Here is a 21,047-nt window from a genome sequence, read left to right as displayed (position 1 = left end):
AAGTTAAACTAGATCATTCTCTCCTCATCCTGTGTAAAAAAAAAAAATCAGGAATAATTGAAGAATAATATTAATTACTTTTAAAAGTATTTTTCAAGTATTTTCCTCATTTTGGAAGTCACTACTAAATCTGATTTCAGTACGCTTTGAGGTTGTTTGGTTAATTATTATGGTTTCTGCAGATCAAAAATTAAACATGTTTCACAGTTTTTGTAAAATGCCATGAAACTAGTTGACTGAACATTTGAATTGCCCAAGATTAGCTGCAACATTGAAGATTGTAGACCACCTTGAGTGCCCTTCTGCTATCACTTTGAAGAGCAATTCATCCATGTCCCACTCCCAGGCAATCGTTGCCTTTTTCAAGTATTTTCCTCATTTTGGAAGTCACTACTAAATCTGATTTCAGTACTCTTGAGTGGAATCCAGAGCATAATGATTTGCTGTGTAAAAGTTTTCCTCAAGTTGCTTCTAATTCTCTTGTCAATTATTTTAAATCTGTCTTGGACCACTGACCCAACTCCAGTAAAATGATCACCTCTCTCTTTACATTTTTAAAACTCTCCCTTCATAATTTTGATCATCTATTTTAAATTTTCTGTCAATCCATTCTGCTCCAAGGTGAACAACCCAGCTTCTCTAGTGTCAGCATGATTCAAGTTCGTTATTGCCTGTACCATTCTCACAAATCTCCTCTCCGCCATGTCCAAAACCTTGATATCCTTCCTAAAGTGCACTTTAATCAGATACAATGTTCCACATGCAGAATTTTTTCTTTGTTTGGATCAATGTTAAATTATATAGTGTTCATATATATGGGAGGGGGCATTATTTCGTCAAATTTTTTGATATTCAGTTTTCAGAACAAACAATTGGAAGCCAGCACGCGTTTATCATGGTTCACAGTTTTTGATTGATAATCAAAAATCTACAAAAGTAATTATACATTTTGCATCTGTGTTTGTGTGGGAAGTAATGATGAACTTGTGGGTAGTACTGGATCTGAAGTTATGTCTGAGAATATTGATCAAATTAACTTCAGTTGCTGGGCAACTTCAAAAAAAAGTTATTGGTGTAAATTGACTATAAGACTTTAGAAATTCTCATTTCTTGGAAGCCACCAAATAGGATTATTTGCATGCCAAAGAGCATAAGCAGCAAGTAATAGACAGAGCTAATGATCCCGCAACCAACGGATAAAGTCTAAGCTCTGCAATTCTGAATGGTGGTGAACAATTAAACAACTCACTGGAGGATGACAGGCTCCACAAATATCCCCATCCTCAATGATGGAAGAATCTAACACAGTGGTGAAACATTCGCAGCAATTTTCAGCCAGAAGTTCAAAGTGGATGATTCATCTCTGCCTCCTCGAGTGGATCCCAGCATGACAGATACCAGTCTTCAGCCAAATAAATTCACTTTATGTGATATCAAGAAAGAGTTAGAGGCATGGGATACTGCAAGGGCTATTCCTGACAATATTCCTGCAATAGTACTGAAGACGTGCTTCAGAACTGGCTGCTCCCCTCGTCCAGTACAGTTTCAACACTGACTTCTACCCAACCATGTGGAAATTTGCCACTGGTATGCACTGTACATAAAAAGCAGGACAAATCCAACCCAGCCAATTACCATCTCTTCCATTTCCTCTGGATCATCAGTCAAGTGATCATCAACAGTGCTATCAAGTAGCACCTGCTTAGCAATAACTTACTCAATGACTCCCAGTTTGGGTTCTGTCTGGGCCACTCAACTTCTGACCTGATTATAGCCATGATTCAAATACAAACAAAAGAGCTGAATTCCATTGAGGTGCGATGAGAGTGATGGCCGTTGACATCAAGGCAACATTTGACTCAGTGTGGCATCAAGGAGCCCCAGAAAAACTGAAATCAGTGGTTATCAGGACAAATTCTCCACTGGTTGGTGTCATATCTGGCACAGGAAAGTGATTATTGCTGTTGGAAGTCAGTCATCTCAGAACTCACGTAAACTTTCCAAGCATTAGTAGGCATCTGGAGGTTGGAGTGAAGGTTTCATAAGGGGTCTAGAAGATGTGACGGACTAGAAAAAGCCATGTGTCATTATTAGTTCAGTGCAGCTAAGATTAGTGTTTGAAAAGCCCACTTGCAGTATGTGCTTGATGCAATTGAGCAAGATTAGAGCTGAAGAAAAAAAATCTAGGGGTAGTTCTAACTTGGAGAAACTAGATAATGGTTAAAGCAAAAGCTGGAGTTGTGCTTATGAGTAAGTACTGGAGTGCAGTTTCTGGAGTCCGGGGAACATAGACAATAAATGAAGAGTGATCAACTAACATGGCAGCAGTCATTTAGGTGATCCATGATGAATAGCTTGAGAGGGACTTTAAAGGCTGGATCCGCAAAAGTGAAGAATTCTAATCCCTTGTGAATTTTACTGAGATGCGACGACCTACTGTATCACTAACATCTTGAAGGAATCACACCAAAAAATCTGCAGGATCTGACTGATCATATTTGTTACTTGATATGCATAAGGGTGTGCAATAACATTCTATTAGTAATATTACCACATGTCAATTCTGGGTGCTTCAATATAGGTTGCACATTTATTGTAGATTGTATTACTGTTAGAACGTTGTGCAGAGAAGTTTATTGCTGTTTGTATCAAAACATAGATTTTGTGGTTTTATTCCCTTAGTAGATCCCCTGATCCAGCACTCTCCCTACTTTAAAAAAAATGTTATTGGTCCCTTGACAGGTTACAATATCAAGGATCACAACAATTTCTAATCTAAAGTTAGTGTAAATAAACACTGTATTCTGGCAAACAAAATCTGCACGACTTCTCTAAAGAATTGGGGCTATGCCCTGAGGGAGCCAGAGACAAAACACATCTGAAATGTTAGAGAATCATGAAAAAAACGCGAACAGGACAAAGCATAGGCCAGTTACCTTAAAGTCAGATGTTAACCTGCACAATAAATCAACAACTGCTGACAAAAACTGAAGTGCAGAAAAACGATTGTCATGTTATGAAATTGAGTATACCCCAATGAATAGCTACAAAAAGTTATCACTTTCATGGATCTAAATCTGTACATCTTTTCAACATCTTGAACAAATCAAATATAGCCAATTGTCAACATCTTCAATAACAAAGAGGAACAGGGACCAGTTGTTATTTTGTATAGTTATTAAAATGGGTTATTATATTGAAGTACTGTTCAATTTGAACTAAAGGGACTAACATAGTGGACATGATAAGTTTTATACTCTTGAAGATCATTGAGATGGAGTCATAAAAATAGGAGACAAGTTGAAGATTTTCAGAAATGAGTAAAAGTAGGCAATTACCTTGATTTCATCAACCTCATCGGGTACTATCTTGTACGCAGATACTGTTCCTCCCAACCTATAAAAGAAAGAAATGGAAATTTTAGTCCAGTTGCATTTGCATCATTTACAAAGTCTGCAGGAATTAGCTACTCAAGTGGTGTACTGAGTCTGTCAAACATTCAAATACAGCAATGTGTTTCCAGCGTGCTGAACCACAATGAGTACAAATTTTATTTCAAATTATTGTCAAGACATAGATGCTTTCCTTCACATTATTTTGGAGAAACCTGCCTGTTTGAATATTTCCTAAGACCAGAAGAAATCGTGCCAATACATTGCAGTGTTAACATGTTGAAGTTACAATGGATGAGATGAGATTAAACACAGAGGTCAACTGTGATGTTGACAAGAACAGAGAAGTTTACCAGGTTATACTTAGCTGAAAAGAGGAATGGGATATTTGTCAATGATAAAACATTTCATGGGTGGGAAAAGTGAAGTGTCATAATAGGTTAGCAAGAGAATAGCAAAAAGCAAAACATTGTTGAAAGTTGTGGCATAAAAAGGCCAGTACAATGCTGAAAGAGATGAAATATATATTTTGAAATAAAAAACAACACAATTTGAATTGAAAGGGGCCTCACTGTCACAAAGTTACAATGAAACAGCATGAAACTAAACAACGGATAATAATTCTGAGACGATGAAATTATTCTGGTGGAAATGTTTTCCCAAGTGACTAATAAGGATTGGATTTTCAAATCATTTCTTGCATTAGTACAGAAGCATTTTTCTTCTTTACCCATTTATAAATAATTACTGATCAAGATAATCAACTGTATATAACAACTTACATGGTCACAGCATATTTTGTTTAATAAAGTGCCCCAATGCAGAGTCACATTATTTATGACAGTGATTGACAGTGGCCCAAAGAAGAAATGGAGAAAAATGACTGAGAGCTTGATAAAAAGTACATTTTAGAAATTTCTCAAAGGAACAAAGTGAGTTAGAGAAAAGCGGAAGTTTAATTTCATGTCTTGACAGTTGTAAACATGGCTGCCTATGGTGAAGTGACTAAATGCAGGAATGCACAAGAGATGAGAATTGAGAGATTGCAGGGATCTTGTGTGATTATGACTTTGGGAAGATGACAGAGGAGATTGGGGAGGAAGTGGGGGTGGTGGAGGTGAAAGAAGAGGGTGAAAAAGCCTTGGAAAGATTTGAAAACACAAAGAAAGATTTTAAAGGCTTTTTTAGACGAATAGGCAGTGAAGCTCAATGAGCAGAGAGGTGACGAGCAACATAACCTTTAATTTTATCTGAAGTATGCAGGTAATTTGTTTCAGTCTGTGGCGCCTTGAATATATTTGGAGGCTGCTAGTGCACAGTATTTTAAAAAAGCTGATTTGTACACAACCTAAGCAGATTGCTTAGAAAGAAAATTGTTGATGGCAAAATGAGACTTTAAGTGTTGCAATATTAGCACAGCATTTTGGACAGGCACAGGGTGAAAGATGTGAGTCAACTTGGAGACCAGTGGCTCGACAAGCTTAGAGATAATACATGGTGAAGGGTTTGAGTAGATGAGCTGAGGCAGGGTTAGAGTTGAGCAATGTTGCAGAGGTAGAAGTAAGTAGTCTTGGCACTGGTGCAGAATCTCAACCCACTGTCAAACACAACACTCAGGTTGCAAATGGTCTTGCTGAGTCTAAGACTATTATGTGAGATGGAAGCAGGGAATCACTTCAACCTTCTCAAATTTAAAATATCCCCACTTTATTTTACTATACATTTTTGTTATTATGATTCTATCCTTTGTCAAGGACAAAGCAGCAGTTACCATCAGAAAAGTACACCAAAACCAGAAAATGCTACACTGAAACAGTACACATATCAGGGAGTGTTCTTAGGTCTGTCAATGAAGTGAAAACGTCACATAACAGTTATGTACCGCTCATCTGGTTTATACTGCCATAAAAATCACTTTCAGATAGATTACTCTGTTGTGATTATTTTGAGGTAATTTTAACAAAATGTAAGCTGTCAAAGACCATTTAGATAAGCACCATTTTACCTTAGGTGTGCAACATATTGAAACGTTAGTTGCTTTACAACTGTTCTTGTCAAGATGAATTTACTACTTTACACATTTTGAATGCATTGATCAACAGTGCTCTTTTTCAAAATTAATTATTTCCTGTCAGACCTTATGTGACCTCATGCAATATGACACATAACTTGTAACCAAAATGATGTGTTTAACCAATTTTATAATATTTCAAAAGGAATCTAACTATTGCCATTCTATCACAAAATTATGTTTCCTACTTTTGGCAAGTTATAATGAGACAAACAGTGAGGTGAATATCCAATGACCTATGAGGGGCCTCAGGAGGAGGCTCAGGTGAATCAATTCCCCAGCACTTCCGGTTGCAAATGTTTCAGACTTGTTTTTCGTCTGGCTGTGCTGGGTTAATTCATTGATGAGGATGTTCCAATAACTGTTCACTGTTCATGGCTGGATGTGAAAGGACTGCAGAGTTTTGAAATCTCTTAATTGTGACATTGTAGAGATGTGTGCCTGTCATACTACTTTCACTGTTATGCACACTCTTATTTCTGTCTCAGTTTCACCAATTGGGCATCCAGTTTTCAGACACACGTGGTCGTTATCCTGACATGCTCTTCTACATATCTCATTGAATCAGGGATAGTTACTTGCTTGATGGTAGGGTGTGATGTGTTATTCTATGAAATTTTGGATTGTAGTTGAATGCAGTTCTGCTGCTGTTGATGGATCCTGAGATTTTAGGTGCTAGATCTATTCTGAATCTCTCACCCAGAGCAGGGTAGTGCTACACAACACGATGAGTGGTTTGACAATATAAAAATGGAACACTGTCATGCATAGAAGCATTTGCAACAGGAAGGTTGGTGAGGTCAAGGTGTGAAGTGTTTCCTCTAATGTTGCTTCTCCTCACTTCTATAGCAAGCCTAATGTAGCAGAAAGTTCCTCTTTAGGACTCAGCAAACTCAGTCATTAATGGTGGCAACGAATCACTCATTCTGCACTTTTGCTGTAATCAGTATTTCATTAAGTGGGTGGCACAGTGGTTAGCACTGCGGCCCTATAGCACCACGCACCTGGGTTCGATGTCAGCCCCGGGTGACTGTCTGTGTGGAGTTTGCTCATTCTCCCCATGACTGTGTGGGTTTCCTTTGAGTGCTCTGGTTTCCTCTCACAATCCAAAGATGTGCAGGTGAGGTGAACTGACCAAGCTAAATTGCCCATAGTATTCGGGGATGTGTAGGTTAGGGGTAAATGTAGTGTAATGGGGAATGGGTTTGGGTGAGATACTCCTCAGAGGTCAGTACTGATGTATTGGGTCAAAGAACCTGTTTCCATGCTATAGGGATTCTATGAATCAGTGTTCAACAAGGAGTGGCACTGATTCATTAGTTAAGGGAAGCAGAGTGCTAATTAACACAAAGTTTATTTGCCTATGGACCTGATGACATGAAACTATGTATAGAGTTGATACTGAAGATTACAAGACCCACTCCTTCCTGACAGTGTACCACTGCATACTCTGGTGTGGGACTGTGATGGAAAAGCCTGGGATGTTAGTATTGATAAGTATGATTCTGTCAGTATGAAAGAGTGGGTGCTTCCAAATTTGGTGCAAGTTCTTTGGTTTTAGTGAGGATGACGTAGCAGGGTAAATTGGGTGCGGTGTGCCTTTGCCATATCCCATTTTGATGCTTTGCACAATGCAGGCCAACCCATTTGGCTTGACTCATATTCTTCTCTGCAGTGGCTTGACCCAATCAAATAGCTTGCTAAGTTATTTCTGAGGGCAGTTCAAGGTCAACCACATTTCTGTGGGTCAGGAATCACATCTTGGCCAGACTATTTAAGAACATCCTACTTTGTCCTCTTATCCTCATCAACCAATTTGTTGCTAATCCATCTTCCTTCCTTAAAAGAAATGAGTATACCATTTGGGTTATTTTTTAAAAACAAAAATCCAATAGCTTCATGATTTACAGTACCACATATTTTTATCATTACTGATAACGGATTTTCATTTCTTATTTTTATTTATCAATTATTTCAAATTCATGGTGGGATTCAAACTTATGCCCCAGTTGGAAATCCAAGTCTCTGGACCTAACCACTAGACTGCTGCACCCTCCAATTATACATTATTTGTTTCTGCCAACATCTGCCAATTTATGCTGAAAACTCATTCACATTCACGTAATTCTTTTTTTCCCCCAAATTATCCCTTGGCTTGCTTCCCACTCTCCCCTTGGTGAAGTATTAATTCAGGTATCCTTCTCACAGTACATCAGAAATAAGTACTGTACACACTTAATTAAACTATTGAAGCATTCAGTTTCTCTGTATGCTTTCACACCAAATAGGACTTTGGGTTTATGGCAAATGGATCAAAACATTGGAACTCATGAACTAAAACTATCAAAAACAATACTGCTGCAAAATTACTTCTGCAAGGGAATGGTGACACTTCAACAGTACAAGTGCATCAAGCAACCGAACATTACAGATCTCCTGTGCAAACACTGGCCCCAAGGAAATCTAATTACCTGATGAAGGAGCAGCACTCGAAAAGCTAGTACTTCCAAATAAACCTGTTGGACCATAACCCGGTGTTGTGTGATTTTTAACTTTGTCCACCCCAGTCCAAACACTGGCACCTCCACATCAACAATGCTGAAGTTTACATTGAGGAAATGCTTGCATCTTGCCAATGTAAAGTAACTGCAAGTTTTAATGCTACTCCACAATAATAAAAGACACATACGCACAATTTGGTGCCAGATATATAATAGTATTCGCAAAGTAGTACTGATTAACTGCATGACTAGACAAAATCCAGAATACTAGTTGTTCACAGTAAATAAATAAAAACTAGTGTTACAATTCCTTCCTCCTGTCACTGAATCTGATGCCAAGGGTATCAGCCAATGGCCTTTAACTAACTTTTAAAAAATAACGCCACAGGATAGAGGCATCACTAGTAAAACTAGCATTTACTGTCAATCTTTAATTGTCCTTGAAAAGACAGTGGAGTACTGCCTCCTGATCTGTTGCAGTCAGTATACTGAAAATACATCCACAGTGTTGTGTCTCAAATGCAGCAGCACAAGGAGTGAGAGAGTCTTTAGTTGCAACAGAGGGGTAACAAGGGTCGGTCCTTCTACCATGGACATCACAGGACATTAATATTCGAACCCAGGCTAGTACACTTAAAAGTTTTCATCCCCAACTCCAGTGGAGGTGAACCTGACTATTTAACATCTGTCTTTGCATATTATTCCAGGGGTAAAAAAGGCACAAAATGAAGGGCTTGGTTTTCTGTTGAGCAGGGGCTGTCAACCTCATGTTTGCAGTCACAGAGATTATAGTCCACGCTGTTTCAGGTTTCTTTGATATCGTTACATGTTACATCTCACTGGTGCCACACAGTAGTTTTTACATTGTGGTTATCATTCCTCAATAGCAGTCACCTTTGTAAAAAAAACACACTTTGGAATAAAATCAAAAATAACCACAGCACTTTGGAATTCTGACTTGTGGTCATGACAACAGTTTTACATACAGACTGTTTGTATTATTTATAATGCATTAAAAAAACAATTAATTGTTATTGAAAAGTAGGTTCTCACTTTATTAGGCATGTGAATATTGAAGTCAATTGACCTGTTTAATAATATTCTGAGAGGTATTGCTAAAGCAGAATTTGTGTAAGTACTTCACCAATTAAACACCATCACATGTGGTACCATATATAATATTTTCTTGCTATGCTTTATATTAAGCAATTTTAGTTAATTAATGGAGAAAATTATACAATGTGAAAGCAAGATTGCAGAACATTGTGTCATTGAATAAAAAGGTCTCCAAAATACCCACATTAAAGTGTGAAGCAGACAGCACAGGATTATTAACTCAAGTCTGTGCAAGGCTTTCCTTCTGTTTATGCACTTATTTCTGACAGGCCTGATAACTATCTGCTTACACTAAATGAAAGCCAAGATCTTTTCAGCACTAAGTTTATCATGTAGTACAGTACAATAGTTAGCATGAAAGTCAACAACAATCCCATAATGCAGAAATGCACCATAACACAGCCTTACATCCAAAGGGTCTAGTAACAACAAAGAACTAAAGACTCATAATTACATTTACCCCAAATACAGTGAATTTCAAGAATTACATTTCTAAGGGACAATGTACATTGAGAGGAGCAACAAGCTATATGCTAGGAAAATACTTCTCTTTTGAATGAAGAGCCTCCTCAACAATTAGCTTATTTGGGGTAATTGAGGGGGAATAATTGCTTTAGATATGATTATTAGCCAAGCTCTGAGGTAATGGCTACTTGTTTATTATATTCATTTGAAGTTTGGTCACTTGCAGTTTGAGGACAAAATTTGTGTTTCGTATATCAACTCACATCATGTAGGTAAGAATGTCAGAGCCACTAAAGAAAAAAAAATGTGATCAGTGCATTTGAAATATTCTCATGAGAACAACCACCCTTTTGGCTAAAATCAGAGCACGTAGGTTTCAAAGCCTAATTAATGGGAACGTGTGCAAGAAAGATCAGAGTGAACTGACAGTACAATTTTTCCATTACTATTAGTTAAAGTCTAAACTGTGTAACTCTATTGTTTTCATACAGCAGCACGCATATACAGAACGACAGCTCTGCCACCATTATTAACACATCAGCCAGGTACAGAAAACGATCATTTGCTCCAATAAGTAAGAAACCAGACAAGAGTTAAGGACATGTATCAGCCATGGACAATCTTTGATGAACAATACACTATGCACTTCGGAGCCTGCAAACTAAGAAGTGAGAAATATGAGACACAAAATTTTTTTTTTAAAGAGAAGACTCGTGCAAAAATAAATAGGGAGCTTTAATTTATACCATAGTTCAGTGAATAGATGGTCTCAATAATCAATAGTGAAGTAGGTAATATTAACCGAAAGAACTGCTGATGCTATAAATCAGAAACAAAAACAGAAGTTGCTGTAAAAGCTCAGCTGATCTGGCAGCATCTGTGGAGAGAAATCAGAGTTAACATTTTGGACACTTTTGATATGACCATCCTGGTATCTTGGGTACTTGTCAAAGATTTGTTGGTTATGAACATTTAAGCATGTGCCTGAAATAGGGTGAATCACCAGCCCCTGGTATTCAAAACACGTAAATGATCTTGTCAGGCAGCTCCTTCTTTCAAATGGAGGATGGACCGTGAAAGAGTAAGACTGAAGGTAGAGTAACACTTTGCTAGAGAGCAGTGTGCTGCCATCACAAAGCACTATTATCAACACACTGTGTGCTCACTGTCCTCTGGTGTTACTGAACCTCAACTGTAATGGGTTGTACGTCTTTCCTGTTTATTTAGTTAATGCAGCATACCTAAACCTGCTTTTTCATAAATAATCAAAAAATTGCTCATGGACAATTTACCGTCTATTTTAAGTCTCTGTTCCTTCTGAACCCAAACTCTTACAGAGGTTAGGGATGAATCATTTATAAACTTAAAAAAAATTACATCAAAATGTTTACTTCTTTTATTTGTGTGAGGTACTCTGTTCAGTAATAAAATTGGTGGACCACTAGATCTCGATCTAGGTAGTGGGAAATGATGAAGGCACACCCAGCCTAGTGATTTCCCAAAATCCTTCTCACTTTATTCTGAGAACTTTGTGCCAAAAGTGGGAAAGCTGTCCAAGGAACTCATCATGCAATTCATGCACTAGTGTAACTCACTAAATCGTATCTTACACCCACTGTGCCAGGAATCTCCATCACCATTGTTGATTATGTCCTGTCCCACCGATAGGACAGAATTACAATTGATGATAACACATAGTAAACAGTCATGACGGAGTGTCTTTGGGAATCTTCAACATGGACCAAGACTTCAAGAACTTCCAAGGCATCAGGTCAAACTTGGGTAGGGAAATCTTCTGTTGATACTATTTTCTTGCCCTGTCTCAGCAGATGAGTCAGTACTCCTCCACATTGATGTGGAAAAGTGAATTAGCTTTTAAGGGCTAAACAGCGATTTGTACGTTTACAATAAAGTTAAAAAAGTGGACTTCGCCAGGTGAACATTGCACAGAATAAAAGCTGAGAACAACAGGAACCTTCTAGAAAGGCCCAAAAATGATTCACTCATTAGATGACAATGAGGTTGAAGAGAGTAAACAGATAAGAGTTGAAGCAAAATGTATTAGGCTAGGATATAATAAAGCGATCTCCATCTGGGTGAACAAATATGTACCAAGTGACACAGACATCTGTTTATTGCGTATACTAACAAGATTTGCAAATGTGACTAAAGATGTTCAAATTGACCAATTTCTTGTGTTGTGGTATTTTCATTTAAGTCACCCAAGAACACACACTTTTCCTGTATACTAATGAATAAATAATTGAAATCCTGTATTTAAGACTCCCGTGGTTGACCATTAGAAGTAACCACAACAAATATCACTTGGGAGATGCAGTCAGGGTGTAAAGGGCATAGATGATGATTGGGGATTTCAATGACCATCACAAACAGTGGCTCAGTGGCAGGTGACTGAATCCTAAAAGACAAAAAAAATCATAAAAAGAAGATAGATATTTGTAATTTGACATCTGTGCCAGTTCACAGTGACTTTCAATCCATCCTTTCTGAACAGCTCTGCAAATCTTTTCCTTATAGTCCAAATGGTGGGCGGCATGGTGGCACAGTGGTTAGCACTGCTGCCTCACAGCGCCTGTAGACCCGGGTTCAATTCCCGACTCAGGCGACTGACTGTGTGGAGTTTGCACGTTCTCCCTGTGTCTGCGTGGGTTTCCTCCGGGTGCTCCGGTTTCCTCCCACAGTCACAAAGATGTGCGGGTCAGGTGAATTGGCCAAGCTAAATTGCCCGTAGTGTTAGGTAAGGGGTAAATGTAGGGGTATGGGTGGGTTGCGCTTCGGCGGGTCGGTGTGGACTTGTTGGGCCGAAGGGCCTGTTTCCACACTGTAAGTCTAATCTAATCCCCTTTGAATACCACAATTGAATCCACCACTATCTCATTTTCAGGCAGTGCATGCCAGATTATAAATACCCATTGCATAAAAAGATTTTCCCCGCATGACATCTTTGTTTCTTTATCAAATTTTGAATCTGGGTCCTTTCATCTGGACCTTTCCAAAACTGGAAACAGTTTCTTCACCATGTTTTGTACAGACCCCTTGTAATGTGAAGGCCTCTATGAAATCTCCTTTTAGCCTTTGTTTCTCTGATGTGAATCTCAGCTTGTCTGAACTATTTGCAGTCTAAATGAAATGCATCACCCTTGGAAACATTCTAGTATATCTTTCCTCTCAATGCCCATAACGTCCTTGCTTTCATACTCTTCGCTCCAATTTCTAAAGCCTAGGATCGCTTTTATATATTTTAAAATCACTTTCTCAATGCCACTTTCAATGATCTGTGCACCTCTACTCTGGAAAATCTCTGCTGTCCCAGCTCTCAGCTAGAATAGCATCCCTCAATGTATATTACCTTTACTCATTCTTTCTATCAAAATGCATTACTTTACAATTCTTTGTATAAAATTTAATCCATCACATATTTGCTCAATCCAGTTGCCTGTATATGTCCTTTGAGGTTTACGAATTGCCTTTTCAAAATTCAATAATATTTTCAAATTCCTTGTCATTTGCAAATTTTTAAATTAAAGCGTCACTTGACCTGAAATGTTCATTCTGATTTCTCTCCACAGATGCTGCAAGACCTGCTGAGCTTTTCCAACAATTTCCATTTTTGTTGCCAAAAGCATCTGTACTGACTGTTAGTCTCCAAGCCTCACTGGGAACTGGTAGGAATGTTGAGAGCGTATGTTAATCCTCTCTCAAGCCTGGCAGACTGGACCTGTGACAGGTGCATGCAAACCAACAACAGGTATACAATCAGTCCATGTCTGTATTAGTAGGAGTGGCAACTGTACTTGTGGAAATGAAATCCTGTCTTCACATTGAGGATATCCTCCATTGTGTTGTATATTATGACAATGGTTCTAAACTGGGCAGACTTAGAACACATCTAGTAGCTCACACTGGGAATCCATGAAGCATTGTGGAGCATTAGCAGCAGCAGAATGATAATTCACCACAATCTGTAATTTCACGACTTGGCATTTCCCTCATTCAACAATTACCATCAAGCTCAGGGATCAACATCTGTTTGAATAAGAATGTACGACAGCATGCCAGGAGCAGCACCTGGCATTCTGAAAGAAAAGAAACAAACCAATTGAAATTACAACAGAGGACTCAGTGCATATTAAAAAGCAGAGGCAGAGTGCAATAGACTAAGCCAAGCAACCCAAAAACAAAGGATCAGATCAAAGCTTGACAGTCCTATCATATCCGCTCATGAACGACTGCTGTTGGATAATTAAGCAATAAAATGGAAGGGAAAGTTCCACAAATGTCCACACAATCCTTAGTGATGCAAACGCTGAGAATGCCAATATGAAAAACAAGGCTGAAACATTCGTAATCATATTCAGTCAGAAGTCTTGAGAGGACGAATTGTCTCTGCTGCCTTTTTACATCTTCAACACCACAAATCCCAATCTTTAAATGCTTCTCCCACATGGTGTCAAGTATAGTTGAGGGATATAGAAACATTCTAAACATGGACAAAAGAGCTGAACTTTACAAGTCATGTGAGACAGCTGCTCTTTACATCAAGCAACATTTGATTGAGATTGATACCAAGGAGCTTTAGCAAAATGGGAACCAGAGAGTAAAGGCACAAGGGAAGATGGTCATAATTGTTGGAATTCAATCACTTTAGTTTTGGGACATTGTTGCAGGACGTTCTTCAGCTGCTTCAAAATTGACTCTTCCTCCATTATAATGTCATAAATTCTCAGATTATTTCCAAATATTCTGCACTATTCATCACTCCTCAGATAAAAAGTACCCCATGCCCATTAGCAGCAGGACCTGAAAAAGTGCCACGTAACATTTGCACACACAGGTCCTATCGGCAAAAAACAACAACCTAACCGCCTCCGCTAGACATTAACATTGATGAATTTGTAATCATTAACACACCGTGGTTGGGGGACAGTTGGTGGAGAGATGGAGTTGAGGATTAAACTTGCCCAGGAGCTTAACTGAACCAGCCACACGAATATCGGTCGATGAGAACAAGTTGGAAATTGGGAATTCTGTAGTGAGTTACTCACCCCATGGCTGTACAAAACCTCACCCTTATTGCCAAGATATAATTAAGGAAGTCATTGGCTGGATGCGTGGAGCTCCAACATCACTCAAGTAGGCCAACAGCATTCAAGACAAAACAGTATTGGAATTATGTTATCAAATAACTCTGTTGACTGGCATCTCATCAAATACCTTAAGCCCTTATCCCCTTTGGAAGTTGTGCAGTGGCAGCAGTGTGTACTATCTGCAAGGTGCATTTCAGCAACCCAGCAAAGATCCTTCTGCAATGCCTTACAAACCCAGGATCAACAAGACTGGCAGATAAACGAGAACATCACCACTTGAGAGTTCCCCTTTGCCCAGTGTCCTGACTTGGAAGTATATCACTGCTCACGCATTGTCACTAGATAAAAACCTGGAACTCCATCTTTATCAGCACTGTGGAAATACCTACACCACATGGATCATACTATTCAAGAAGACAGTTCATCACTAGCTTCTCAAAAGGCAATTAAAGATGGTCAACAAATGCTGTTCTTGTCAGCAACTCTAACATCCTGTGAACACACATGAAGAATATTCACATAAACCTAACTGCCACAAGAATGCAGATAGTTGGGAGTGAACACCTCCTGAATTCGCAAGCACTAAAGCCATCTGAACTGGCTCTATCATGAACCAATACTGATCAGCTCATCACATTAGCACTGACTGGGATCTGTGCCAGGCACCACCTTGGTCAATGTGATTTAGGTAACAACTGGTTAAAATTATCAGTGGAGCTTAGCTAACTGGGTAAGTTTGTAGAACAATATTACAATATCCATATATTACTTAACTGAATGCAAAATAGTGTATTCAATTCAAAATAAATTTTAACTCTCAAAGGTTCATAAGTTTTCTGAGAAAAGTCAGCCAGCATTCAGCTGGTTTGCAATCAATGGAGGCCCTTCTGATAAAGTGCCTTCCCAGTTAAGTGTTGGTATGCAACATTTGTGGTAGGCGTATGGCAGGAACAGAATATTGTGCATTCTTCATATTTCCAAGTGATACTTTCTCATTATACCTCATGCTGAACATCATATATAATCATAGAGTTACGGAGATGTACAGCATGGAAACAGACACTTCTGTCCAACCTGTCCACAACGACCAGATATCCCAACCCAATTTATTCCCACCTGCCAGCACTTGGCCCATATCCCTCCAAGCCCTTCCTATTCATATACCCATCCAAATTCCTTTTAAATGTTGCAATTGTACCAGCCTCCATCACTAATCGATCTTGTGTACAAGTCAACTCTGACTTTTGGCAAAAATCCTTAATATTTCACATTATTCACACTAGCTTTGACAGCAGGGTTACACAAACAATCTAGTGAGTCTTTTACAGAATTTCTCTTATCTCCTTCAAGTTGTCAGAAATAGAAAGCTAGAACAGCAGTCCCCTGCTGAATTCAGAACCACAGCCAGCAATCACAGACTTAATGTTATTATAGGCAACTCGCAAGAAATACCACGCCTTTTAACTCCAAACAATTTCTCACCGATACATTGACATTGACTTTTTGCCTAAAAGGTTGTTCTCAAAAACTGGCAACAGGATGTGACGTAAGTCTTTTGTATAAATTCAATAAACTAGCTTTGACTGCAGTATGAGCGTCAAGTTGGCATAATATGGATAAGTTAACTGTAAATGCTTGTATTTCTGAAAATTTATAATCAGAGGTTATCTGCATACTAATCATTGTTATCTAGATAGCTGTTTTACAGCTGAGGACTTAGGAGCTATTTTGACCAAAAAAACCTCCCTTCTGTCATAAAATAAACACAAAAAAAAATGGGCCAAACCAAACACAGCACGTTCAGCTGCACACTTGATTGGAATTTAAAAATCATACAGCACATGCCAGAAAATATTGTTGATGAAATAAAGGAAACACTTACATAGATAAATAACATCTAATTTTTAAAAAATCCTTTTGCACATTTACTTACACACACATTCTGTATGTAACAGTATTGTGAGTTTTGAACGTAATTTACTTATCAAATAAATTACAACTTAGTCATTATGAAATATATTATAATCACCCTGACTAACGGATTATTTTTAAAACCAGTGTTAAAATATAAAAATCCATAAAATTATTTTGAGAATGAGTGATGAGAAAACATTATCTTTTAAGAGTATTCATAAATGAAATATATTCATGTTAATCCTCTCCCTCATTCCAGTATTTCAAACCATTGCTCCATTTTAATTTGGGACAGGTTTTCAATGGAGGTTTCAGAAATGAGGCTTGGGGTAGTTTAACTCCTCATCATTTAAATCCGGCTAGCTTGCAGTTTTATCACGTGGAAGAGTCCTGCATCCACGCTACCACACAAAGTTGCGAGGATAGCACATATAAGGGGAGATGGTGAAGTGTCCAGCCAGGGTATTACTTAAACTTTCCTAGTGAGGCCCAAAATTGGGTTTAATGCCTTATGAGTGCTATTCATTTTGAAGGGAACATTGCAGTTAATTTTTCAACTAGATCCAAGTTAAAGTTGCAGTCCAGTCACAATGACATAATTAAGACTAGAACTGCAAACCCTTTTTGAGCAGGTCTCTTGCTATCTGTTCAAGAGAAGACATTAAAATAACAAGTATGGAGATCATATCAACTGTTCAGAAGTAAGCAATCTGGGACATTTTTATTGTTCACCTTCTTGGTTTCCTGCTGGATAGGCTAATAATATTATCACTGAAGAGTGAAACATTTAATCTCTCTGTTTGTATTGCTATTTCAGGACTAAGAGTCATAGAGATGTACAGCATGGAAATAGACCCTTTGGTCCACTCCATCCTTGCTGACCAGGATTTCCCCAACCCAATCTCGACCTACTTGCCAGCACTCGGCTCATATCCCTACAAACCCTTCCTATTCATATGTTTCGATCAGAGTGGTGCTGGAAAAGCAGAGCAGGTCAGGCAACATCCGAGGAGCAGGAAAATTGACATTTCGGGTAAAAGCCCTTTATGAGGAACAGAGGCAACAGAGTGCTTTTTCCAGCACCACTCTGATCTAAACTCTAATTTCCTGCAACTGCAGTCCTCACTTTTGCATTCCTATTCATTTACCCATCCAAATGCAATTGTACTAGCCTCCACCACTTCCTCTGGCAGCTCAATCCATCCACGTAACACTCTCTGTGTGAAAAAGTTGTCCCTTAGGTGTCTTTTATATCTTTCCCCTCTCACCCTAAACCTATGCCCTCCAGTTCTGGACTCCCCGACTGTAGGGAAAAGACTTTGCCTATTTACCCTATCCATGCCCCTCATAATTTTGTAAGCCTCTGTAAGGTTACCCCTCAGCCTCCGATGCTCCAGGGAAAACAGCCTGTTCAGCCTCTCTCTATAGCTCAATTCCTCCAACCCTGGCAACATTCTTGTAAATCTTTTCTGAAGCCTTTCAAGTTTCACAACATCTTTCCAAAATGCAGCACTTTGCATTTATCTGAATTAAACTCCATCTGCCACTCCTCAGCCCATTGGTCCATCTGGTCAAGATCCTGTTGTAATTGGAGGTAACCTTCTTCGCTGTCCACTACACCTCCAATTTTGGTGTCATCTGCAAACTTACTAACTGTGCCTCTTATGCTCGCATCCAAATCATTTATGTAAATGAGAAAAGTAGAGGAGCCAGCAATGATCCTTGTGGCACTCCACTGGTCACAGGCCTCCAGTCTGAAAAACAATCCTCCAACACTACCCTCTGTCTTCTACCTTTGAGCCAGTTATATATCCAAATAGCTAGTTCTCCCTGTATTCCATGCAAACTAATCTTGCTAATCAGTCTCCCATGGGGAACCTTGTCGAACACCTTACTGAAGTCCATATAGATCATAGCTATGCTCTGCCCTCATCAATCCTCTTTGTTATTTCTTCAAAAAACTCAATCAAGTTTGTGAGACATGGTTTCCCATGCACAAAGCCATGCTGACTATCCCTAATCAGTCCTTGCCTTTCCACCGGCGTCAGGCTACAAATATCTCAGCAAGAGGCCCAGCAATCACTTCTTTAGCTTCCCACAGAGTTCTCGGGTACACCTGATCAGGTCCTGGATGTTTCAACACATCCAGCACTTAGAAACCAAAAAAGTGTAATTTCCTAATCAATCTGTTCAGATATGTTACTACATACCTCTGGAGAAGTTAGTAGTTGAACCCAGGCCTTCTGGCTCAGAGACAGAAACACAGCACCACATGAGGCCTTACCACAATAATGTAGGGACTAGGATTCAATTCATAGCACCTGATGACAAGTTGCCCTTTACTAGCTTAAAGCCATAATATCCCAGTCAGAAATACGCAAGTAATTATTTTGGAATAAATTCTGAGATACCAGCAAGTATGTTTGCTGACTAGGAATGACATTAATCATGAAGTGCTTTGCTGCATTCAAAGATACTGCATAAATCCAAGTTTTGTGAAATTAAGTCTTAAACCACATTTTGCTGTCTGTGGTAAAGTGACTGTACGCGTCATTGACCTTGAAGAAAGCACTTCACAAAGATATGATGATTGCTACAGCACAGATTTCATCTTTCCCAATGTCCTTTCATTCTGTGCAAGTTGTAGGGAATCTCTGACGTCGGGTAACAGTGAGGTCATCAAGCAGGTTAGATAATCAATCCTGCTAAATACTTCTCAGAAAACAAAGCAGGAAGTCAAACACATTGATTATCCTTCATAAAAAAAGATTCAATTTACAGCAGAGAAAATGAAGTTAGGACATGCACATGGGATTAAGGTAGGAGCTAAAATATAAACAAATATTTAAAAGTAATTACTTACTTAAAAGACTATGGAACTTTTATCTCCCGTTATAGAGAAATCTGACATCGCACGAATACAGAATAGGTTTCAAAGGTTAGAGAAACTATTCAAAAGTAATCATGGCTTTGTGCACCTATTAAAAAAAACCAGTGACACAATTCAAAATTATATGACCTATTTCAATGGATGTTCCACTGACACTAGTGATTTTAAAAGTAGAAGCTCAAATCAAATCAAATCAAATCAGTACTTTCTAATTGACTTCCGTTTTGAGTCTTGCAATAGTGCACACTGGTGAAGCAATGAAGGAGCTCAAAATCAGTCATAGGAACTTTGGAATTTCTGCCTGTACAAGTGCAGCACTAGATGCTATCATCAGCTTTACAGAGTATAGGGCAAACACTGACAATGTTATCATCTATACAACTGCAAATTGTGAACCAACATTGTGTTAAGTACTCCACTCTGAAATGTATTTATGTAAATGAGCTCATCCACTTTCTATCATTGACTAAGTTGCGTGATTATTCTAATCTGGTGAAATTAAGTCTTAAACCACATTTTGCTGTCTGTGGTAAAGTGACTGTACGCATCATTGACCTTGAAGAAAGCATTTCACAAAGATATGATGATTGCTACAGCACAGATTTAATCTTTCCCAATGTCCTTTCATTCTGTGCAAGTTGTAGGGAACCTCTGATGTCAGGTAACGGTGAGGTCATCAATCAGGTTAGATAATCAATCCTGCTAAACACTTCTCAGAAAGCAGAGCAGGAAGTCAAACATATTGATTATCCTTCATAAAAAAAAAGATTTGATTTACAGCAGAGAAAATGAAGTTAGGACATGCACATCGGATTAAGGTAGGACCTAAAATATAAACAAATATTTAAAAGTAATTACTTACTTAAAAGACTATGGAACTTTTATCTCCCATTATAGAGAAATCTGACATCCCACAAATACAGAATAGGTTTCAAAGGTTAGAAAAACTATTCAAAAGTAATCATGGCTTTGTGCACCTATAAAAACCATTCTAATCTTTCTAATCATTCTAATCTTTCACCTCCACTATAATTAACAGTGCGGATCAATCATAGCCTGATCATCCATTAGCAATGCAAATTGCTTTCCTGTAGACCAAATCACAGATTATGTTCCACAGCACATGCTATCCTGAATGTATTGTGAAGTATCACCACATGAAGGTAGAATAATGGTAAACATCTGCTGCTATCCAACAATTACAGAAATAAACACAATACACCTGGGATTGCTCAAGTTGTTTCATGTTACCCAACATATGCTATTGTTTGCTTTAATTTATGCAATCAAAATGATAACTTTATTTGAGCTAACCCCTTAATTAGTGCTTGAGGTTTGGTCTGATGCACAGTCCAAAATCTATTTTCAAAGTAGTTTTACATGAGCATTTCTCTTAAGGTAAACAGATCTTTCTTTCCAGTTAGTCGACTGGGTAATCATTCCAAGATCTGTTGCTCATTTAAGTTCACATCCCTCAACTAGTCCAATGGATGTTGAACTGAACTTACACTTTCTAATAGTGTGGTCAACAGTGGTCACTATTGTTTGCATGGAACATGAAAACAATTTCTTGTGAATATACATTAATAA

General features: G+C 38.4%; 1 protein-coding gene across 5 annotated transcripts in view; it reads right to left on the bottom strand.

Moving 5' to 3' along the window:
* The window catches only part of gphnb (gephyrin b), a 536,356-nt gene that overhangs the window by 267,648 nt on the left and 247,661 nt on the right, over nt 1-21,047 (bottom strand). For all 5 annotated transcript variants that reach the window (XM_060828874.1, XM_060828876.1, XM_060828875.1 and 2 more), the window contains exon 3: nt 3,339-3,396. In XM_060828874.1, coding sequence (XP_060684857.1) covers nt 3,339-3,396 — 58 coding nt within the window. The remainder of the gene's footprint in view (nt 1-3,338; nt 3,397-21,047) is intronic.

The sequence above is a fragment of the Hemiscyllium ocellatum genome, chromosome 8 (assembly GCF_020745735.1).
Source record: "Hemiscyllium ocellatum isolate sHemOce1 chromosome 8, sHemOce1.pat.X.cur, whole genome shotgun sequence".
NCBI lineage: Eukaryota > Metazoa > Chordata > Chondrichthyes > Orectolobiformes > Hemiscylliidae > Hemiscyllium > Hemiscyllium ocellatum.
Note: the sequence above shows the minus strand (reverse complement) of the source record. Positions and strands in the feature narration are given on the sequence as shown.